An 8,129-nucleotide genomic window follows, 5' to 3' on the forward strand; every position below is an offset into this window, starting at 1 on the left:
TTGTTTTGGTCTTTTAGGGATCTTGGGGTTATTATGGAGTCACATAATTACTCCAACATATTCTATGTTGCAAATCTCACATCCCAAAGTCTTCTTTCTGTAAGACATAATAGTTTCTCCATATATGTCTTTGTACTCTTTTTTCTAGCCAACAACAATAAAAATGCATTTTTACCTCAATAATTTTTTGTTGATTCATCACTCATTTGGGAACACAATCAATACATTTAGTTCATCTTGATCCACATCTTTCTCCTACAATTATTTGGATCTAATGGTAAAATGATGGCATTAGGTAAATTGCTCAATTTGTATGCATATATTGATATTGACTAATATTGTTCTACCACTAATCGTATAAGGTTACCATACAAGGCCACCACCTTGGAGCTCATTCATGCCACTATCAAGATGGAGGTTCTTCCTTTTTCTCCTACTCTAGAAATATGTGTTGCCAAACTTTTCTAATAGAGGTAACTTATAGATAATCATAAAACATGGGGAGACTAGATCAAAGATCTCTTTGCACTGGTTCAAAATAGAGGTTAAATTCTTCAAAGAATTTTTTAAATCTCTTTGATCCTACTATGTTCATAAAAAAATTAAACATAGGAAAGAAGGTCAATAGGTGCTTGTTGAGCTTCCTGTTATTTTCCAAGAATTTTTTTCATAATTACTAGTATGTCTTTTATGCTCAAGAGCCTTCCTTTAAAGATAATAAATTCCTTTAACAATCTATAATTGTGATCCCTTGTAAGCTCTCTATGACTAAATTTTTTATAACAGAAGATCTTTAAGATAGATAAATTTAAAATAGCTAATGATAAAGCTACTAGTTATGATGGGTTTTCTTATAAATTTTACAAAGCCTTATGATGTAGTGTTGGCCTCAACCTTCTTCAAGTCTACCTAAAAGCCTTTTATATGTGATCCTTAGGTACTTAGATATATATTTAAGGCGATATAAATTCATAGCTAAAGTGGGTGCTCTTGAAGAAATCTACAACTAGAAATCAACCACTTTTCAAAATTCCTCATACAAGATCATAGCTAAAGCCCTTACTCTTTGTATTGGTCATTTTCTTATGCTTATTTTTCATATTAAGCAATCTAGTTTCATCAAGAGTAGATATATTCTAGATGAAAAAAAAAAATTCAATGTGGGAAGGTATGGAATCTAATCATCTCTAGATTAGGAATAGGTTAGTTTCATCAATATTGAATCTATGATTTTATTGATTAACCATTCATTCTAACCATGCTTTAGGCTCTTAGATATGGTCCTTTAAATTTCTTGACTTAGTCTAGATGTTATTTATAGATTCCTTGACTTGTCTCACCATAATTGGCTAATAATCTCCTTCTTTTGGGTTGTTTAGATTCATTTAACAAGGTTATCATCTTTCTCAAGCCTTCTCTCTATGTTCTAATGGCTAAATTTTTTAGCTTTCACTTGCCAATGTAGTTGCCAACTAGAAGGTCAATGATATTTTGCTTCTCAACTCTATTACCCAGCTTGTTAATGACCACTTTTTGATGATTGCTTTCTCACTCTAGTTGAAGAAAGAGATAATCTTATGCAATATTCGTAGTTCTTAAATATTTTTTCCGTGCATTTGGTTCTAGTTTATAGTTCTTAAATATTTTTTCCGTGCATTTGGTTCTAGTTTATAGTTCTTAAATATTTTTTCCGTGCATTTGGTTGTATCATTGATTCTTATCTCCTAATCCTTCTTGGCTTGAATCTTTTGGTTGGACATGGATTAACCATGGGAAATTTTTTATATTCTTGGGCATTCTTATGACCTTCAAGCTTGGAAATGTCTCAAATTTCACCCTATTCTTATCATGAAGGAGCATGTGAAAATATACAACATTTTTTGTCAAAATTATATGGAAGGATTGATACCATTAAACCTTGGATCCTTTAGAATGAGAATAATTTTATAACTAGTATTTCCATCAACTAATAATCTCTTTAGTGGTCTCTTATGATTAATTTTGAGATATACTTTTTGCCAAAGTTCCCTAGGTTTGTGTTTTAAATTTTTTTAAAGATTTTTTTTTTCATTTCAGCCCTCTACTCCAAGGCCACTAAGAATTAGTTGGCTTGAATAAATTTTAAAGCTAAATATAGACTTGGGTACATCAGGATTATGATTATTTAAAACCATTCCAAAGTCTATTCCTCTAGAGATGGCCCATAAGGTTGGAATTTGGTATATTAATCCTAGTAGAAGAATGAGAAAGGGTATCTTGACACCCCTTTGTGGAAATACAATCCTTTCAAGGGATATTAATAGATCTCGAGCCTCACCTACCCATGATTTCAAAGCTTAATACTAGGTTGAGTATCCATTTCATTTACTATTCAATGAAATTACAAGTTTCAAATAATTTCCAGTCTACCATTCTAGAGCCCAATGTAGCTCACCCGACTTAGTGTCTCCTTCTTTGAGGTCTTCCCATTAGATATTGACTAGTCCATTTGGATGTTTCCAATACCTTCTCTCCTTTTATAGATATTTGAGAACTCTCAAGAATCTTTTTTAACTTTATGTATAGGCCTAAAGTGTGTTGACTTGAATAGATGATTTTTTGAAGCTCTTTTAGCCAAATATTTTTTCCTAGCATATGATTCTCCTAGGTGATGGCCTCAAATTATTTGAGATTTATCCAAATATGGCATGTTTTTTAGAGTGGTATTTAATCTAACATGTGGAAGCACTATTGTAGATGCTCATTTTTTATGTATATTATAGCTATTATGTGCCTTAATTGTATGTTAAAAATTTATGTTTAGTCTAATAAAGTGTCTTATAGGTTTCCCACTTGTAGACTCTTTTTAGGCATTGGGCTAATATTTAATGTAAGATGCTTGTCCCATCTTTCCCTACCAATAAGGATGTTTAACTTTCATATGGATGTCGGCATGGCCATAGCCATACTATTCATTCCAAACATGACTCTCATGGTACCCTTCAACATAGATGTTGTGGTTGGTCTCCCTCTCCATATGGCTAGTCTTCTACTTCTCAATGTGATCATGGCGTTTTTGGTTGTTATGACAATGGGAAGTACCCTTGGTTGGACCATGTTGTTTCTCATGTTTGTATGTCCCTTCTGGATCAAGGAGATAGAAAAGACAAAGAGAATACCATCACTAATTAGAAGCATGTTCTTGATGGCTGGGACCTTCAGAGTGGCTAAGGCAAACTCTTGCTCGTGACCTCCATTCTCCTCTCATTGGGATTTCCTTAGATACATGATAATGCGATCAACATATTTAGACTTTTACATCAACATTTTGAGGTATGCTTCCATTCCACCCATCTTTTATATAAATTAATATAAAAAGTTCAATATTCCTTATAAAAATAAAAATCTAAAAAAACTATAATAAAATTTCTTTTCTAAATATATTAGATATCATAAATAGATTTTAGGAAAAAAAATTCCTTTATCTAAATATATTGTGGGATCACCCCTTAGTGTTTGTATTGGTCATTAAATCTTATGCTTATTTTTTGTCTTAAGCAATCTAGTTTTATCAAGAGTAGATACATTCTAGATAAGAAAATTATTGTTATGTGGGAAGGTATGAAATGTGCTCATCTCTCTTAACAATATGCTATTTTCATCAATATTGGATCTACCAAGGCTTCTAATTTTATTGATTAACAATTTACTCTAGCCATGTTTCAGACCTAAGATTTGGTCCTCGATTTCTCCTCTTAATCTAGATGTTATTTATAGATTCATTTAACAAGGTTATTCTCTTTCTCAAACATGCTCTCTATCAACTTTTTGAGATACGATTCTATTCCACCCTTCTTTTATATAAATTAATATAAAAAGTTTAATATTCTTTACAAATATAAAAATCTTTTTTTTTTTTTTTAATAAAAGTTCTGAAATATTTTAGATATCATAAATAGATTTTAAGAAAAAAACAAATTGTTTTATCTACATCAAGCTACCATAAAATTTGTTAGAGAAAACAAAGACTTTTAAAAAAAGAACATAGACAAGTCCATCCCAACCTTAAGCAAATTAAATTAGAAATGTAAGGTTTAAGACAACTTAATAAAACCAAAACAAAAATTCTAGAAAGATGTCAAGTCTTAGGGACAGAACAATTAGAATTGATGTGAGAAACCACCGCCTAACAACTTTGTTTATAAATTCAATAAAGCGGATGATTAAATTGAACGTTTCCTCGCCGTCTCGATCATCCTTTAATTTCCTATTCCGAATTTCAATCACGACATCAAGATGATTCTAAAAATCGGAATTCCTCTGAAACCAATGGTTATCTGAGCTCAAATCAAGCAAATTTGGATTGCAGAATGGACGAAGAAAAGAAAATACTGCGCGCCTGCAATGGATAATGACGGATATGAAAATAGCGTGGGAGTTGAGGCAGTAAAAGGCGTCGGACTCGTAATCCTTCCGCAAGGCGGCCATGTATGACAAAGAAGGGAGAGGGCCTTTGATATATACTATGCCAACTGAAACCCTTGCTTTAGCACAAAGGAATTCAACAAGAAGATGATCCATCACCTTCCAACAAATCTTTAAATAAAAATAGATTCTTAATGCTCTCTGTCTTTTTCACTGTTCGGTCGCATTCCAACCTTTGCACCTACCGTGCCAAATCTCGCCCGATTCCCTCTATGCGATAACTCCATTGTCCAATTGTTTTCTTCTTTCAATATTTACTATTTTCTGTTGCTCTTGCTTATCTTATATTTGAGGTATCCATTCATTACGCTACACGCTTGTGTTGTGGAGCTCTTAACAAGGAATACGGATTTATTGCCTTGATTAGTAAGGGTTTTGCGCACGGTTGCCTCGTGAAGGAATAAAGCTTCATTTATTGTTTCTGGTAAGTTGAGGGAAGCCGTGCGAGGACATCCTGAGGTTCAGTTTCCTTAATATTTATGAATTTTCAGTTATTTTTTTGTGATGGAAGGTGCTTTTATCGAGGATCGAGTGTTGACCAGTTTTTTTTATGGGTTTTATGGTTTTGCAGTGATGGAGACCAAAATTGGAGAGGTCAGAAAGGTTCATGTTGTGTATTTTTTGAGCAGAGGTGGACAAGTTGAGCATCCGCATATGATAAAGGTTCATCCTGCTGTTCGGAATGGCGTGCGCCTGAAAGGTAAGGCTCTCAGTTTTTTGGCTTCTTTTATTTTGTTTTCCCCCTTTTGGAGTAGACAGTTTTTGTTGAATTTGAGATTTTTCTGGCCGTTTTGCAGATGTTAAGCGATGGTTGTCGAATTTGAGGGGAAAAGACATGCCGAATTCATTCGCTTGGTCGTATAAGCGGTATGGATGAATTATGGCTTTTGTTTAGTTTTATTTTTGATGTCTTTGAATTTAGTAAGGGAATATTTGTTCTGACGAAAAAGTGTGCTGTTTTTTGGTTTAAAGGAGGTACAAAGGTGGCTATGTATGGCAAGACTTGTGCGACAACGATCTCATCACGCCTATCTGTGATAGTGAATACATTCTTAAAGGCTGCGAGATCTTGCCGAGTAATCAAGGCAGGATTCTTTGAACCTGTTGCTTATTTACGATTTCTTTTTTTCGTTTTCGCAAATTTGATCGTTTTTCTATGAGATCGAGTGGTTTTACAATAAAATTGAACAGGATATTTGAGGCAACTTTTGCTGCTTCTTTATAATAGAGTAATCTTCCTTGAGATTAAAAGGTTTTAGAGCGAAACTGAAAAACAATAGGTGAAACAGAGGTTAATATTCATATTTGCTTGTAATTTTCCACTTTGAAAGTCGGACTGGTTTGGCGATGCATCTAAATTGAACATAAGCGGCAGTGGTATATAACGATCGCAGCAATTAATGAGCTGTGTCACCGATTTCAAAATCTTAGATTCTGCTATGAAGGATCGGCCTCAATTTTAGTGATATATGAAAGTTTACAATGTTGTAATGCATTTTTAGTTCAATTAAGTTGAACATTAGAGTCTGAGGATAATTTCAATTCAGGTTTATTCGGTTGATTTTTAGGAGCAATTTCTAACTATATCTATTTATTGCTACAGATGCTTGTAAATGTGGCGCAAAATCGGCGACACAGAATGTGCTGGTGGAGGAGGTCCATAGCAAGAGCAATTTCTCAGAAGCCTCACAACCGATGTTAAAAATCGAGCTACCTGAATGCCAAACAAATTACACCGAGGATTTACAGAATTACTCGGAAGTGGAGTCGTACAAAGGAAGGCAGCGTCTGAACAACGGCAATAATGTTCGTCATAATTCTGACGAATCTGAAGACAACCGGTCGGCAGCTGAAATTTTGACCAAAACAAGTGGCAACAGCCCTTCCGAATCGGTCAAAATTTCCAGAGAAGCCGTCAAAACATACATAGCCGTCAGATCGGCGTCGACGGACATGAAATTTGACGCTGCAACACAGACGGGCGAAAGTCGAATGCTCGATAACGACAAAGAAGAATCTCCTCCATTGTCAATAACAGACAATTCTTTTGAAAAAAGTACATCATTCGAAACTTCCGAGGAGTTCAGCCACACTTCGACGTATTCAAAGCTTTCCTGTATGAACAATGATGTCGTGAAGTCTCAGAATATCAAGGCTCCGTCTAAAGTTCCCCGTCATGGAAAAGCCAAGGCCGGAGGTGCTTCGAACGTTCTTCGTCAGCTCTTCACTTGCGGAGGCCTTGATACCAGGGACTCGAGAATTCTCGCGGTCAAAGCCATAACGTTCAACCGTCTGCCAAATGAAGATAACCGATCAGCGGGGGCCGTCAATAATCCCCCGTCAAGCACGGCGCGTACAAAGTCTGAGTCTCGGCCAGGTTTGACAGCAAATTCAGAAGTAAAACTCAACAAATCTGATTATTCTAAACGGTACGTTGTAACTGGACACATTTTTCTTATGTAACCCGTGTTCGAATCCCGCTGAACATTTTCTTTTCTTTTCCCTTGAGTAGAGATGCACAGAACTCTCCAAAATTTTCTTCAGCGCATTCCTCTTCGCCGAGCTCCGGAGAATTTGCAGCGGGGAAGGTCGCCGATATTCCGTCAGCAGACATAAATTCCCACTGCCAAAACATAAAAGCAGAGGAAGTAAATGCGTACGGTGATAGTACCAATGTTTCCGATTCATTAAATAAATCGTTATCGTCCAAAGCATCTCAGAGCCCCGCTATTCACTCGGACGAATTAAATACCAACCTTCTCGGGCAGAAAACTGACAGGTATGCTCCATAAATTCTCCATTTTGCAACTAATTTAAGCTCGCAAATTCTTTAATTATAATTGACTCAAACTTGTTCAACTATTTTCGAAATCAATTATGTAAATTTTTTTTTTTCATCCAAGTTAAAGTTAAAAGTTAGAGAGCATGATGTCGATAGCTGGGCAATATCTCATAAATTGTGGAAACTTAATGTCTATGGTTGACTTTAAATTGTAACAGGAAAAGCAGGCAAAAGGGCACCGGGGAGAGCAACTGCTTGTAAGCCCCTGCAAATGATATTCCCCCTTATTAATCTGCATCTTCAATTCAAATTCATATTGTATTTTTTAGCCTGTAAATTTTCCACTGATTTATTTCCACATGGTTTGTAAAGGCAATGCGGGAGAACAGTCAAGGCGGAGTATCTGAAAGCTCATTCCAAATACTGTCGTGGACCCAAAAACGCTTTCAAACCCAGACGAGGCATCGTTGCAAAATGAGTGAGCTTGAAATTTTCCGTCGAAGAATTTCTGTTAGTATTGGACGCTTTGTGATTTCCTGGATTGGACGGCATGCTGTCGTTGGCTATGGCTCTTGTAATTAGCTGTTTGGTCTCTTATTTTTAAAAAACAAATTGGAATGCACTTGCTCTATTTCTTAATACCAAATCTTCTCTGGGCCCGTAACATCTGTTTGCTTATTTTTTTCTGTCTATTCACAAGAAAATGTTATCTTATTTGATGTGAAATGGCAACTGAATCTACTAATTCGGATAGCATATCGGTGAAGTTTGGCCTCCAACGATGAATAGAACTAAATTCGTTGAGAGCGAGAAGAAGAGGATTTGGGGAAGCCAATTATAATAAGGCGAATCCAAATTCTATTGCCCCCACTAAACAAAACTC

The 8,129-nt window shown here is 35.4% G+C and overlaps 1 protein-coding gene across 1 annotated transcript; it reads left to right on the forward strand.

Moving 5' to 3' along the window:
• The first annotated feature begins 4,215 nt into the window (after nucleotides 1–4,215).
• LOC131060250 (protein SOSEKI 3) lies at nucleotides 4,216–7,910 on the forward strand. Its single transcript, XM_057993423.2, has 8 exons — nucleotides 4,216–4,888; nucleotides 5,036–5,164; nucleotides 5,262–5,331; nucleotides 5,437–5,549; nucleotides 6,068–6,893; nucleotides 6,977–7,243; nucleotides 7,465–7,503; nucleotides 7,619–7,910. The coding sequence occupies exons 2-8, from the start codon at nucleotides 5,038–5,040 to the stop codon at nucleotides 7,722–7,724; spliced, it is 1,548 nt and encodes a 515-aa protein (XP_057849406.2). The 5' UTR covers nucleotides 4,216–4,888; nucleotides 5,036–5,037; the 3' UTR covers nucleotides 7,725–7,910.
• The last annotated feature ends 219 nt before the right edge of the window (nucleotides 7,911–8,129 follow it).

This window comes from Cryptomeria japonica, chromosome 1 (assembly GCF_030272615.1).
Source record: "Cryptomeria japonica chromosome 1, Sugi_1.0, whole genome shotgun sequence".
NCBI classification, from domain to species: Eukaryota; Viridiplantae; Streptophyta; class Pinopsida; order Cupressales; family Cupressaceae; genus Cryptomeria; species Cryptomeria japonica.

Bases quoted from the DNA above. Each gene is read 5' to 3' on its own strand.
- LOC131060250 (XM_057993423.2), top strand. From the start codon at position 5,038: ATGGAGACCAAAATTGGAGAGGTCAGAAAGGTTCATGTTGTGTATTTT. The intron at 5,332-5,436 runs GTATGGATGAAT...TTTGGTTTAAAG, and splicing joins TTCGCTTGGTCGTATAAGCG to GAGGTACAAAGGTGGCTATG. The intron at 5,550-6,067 runs GCAGGATTCTTT...TTATTGCTACAG, and splicing joins GATCTTGCCGAGTAATCAAG to ATGCTTGTAAATGTGGCGCA.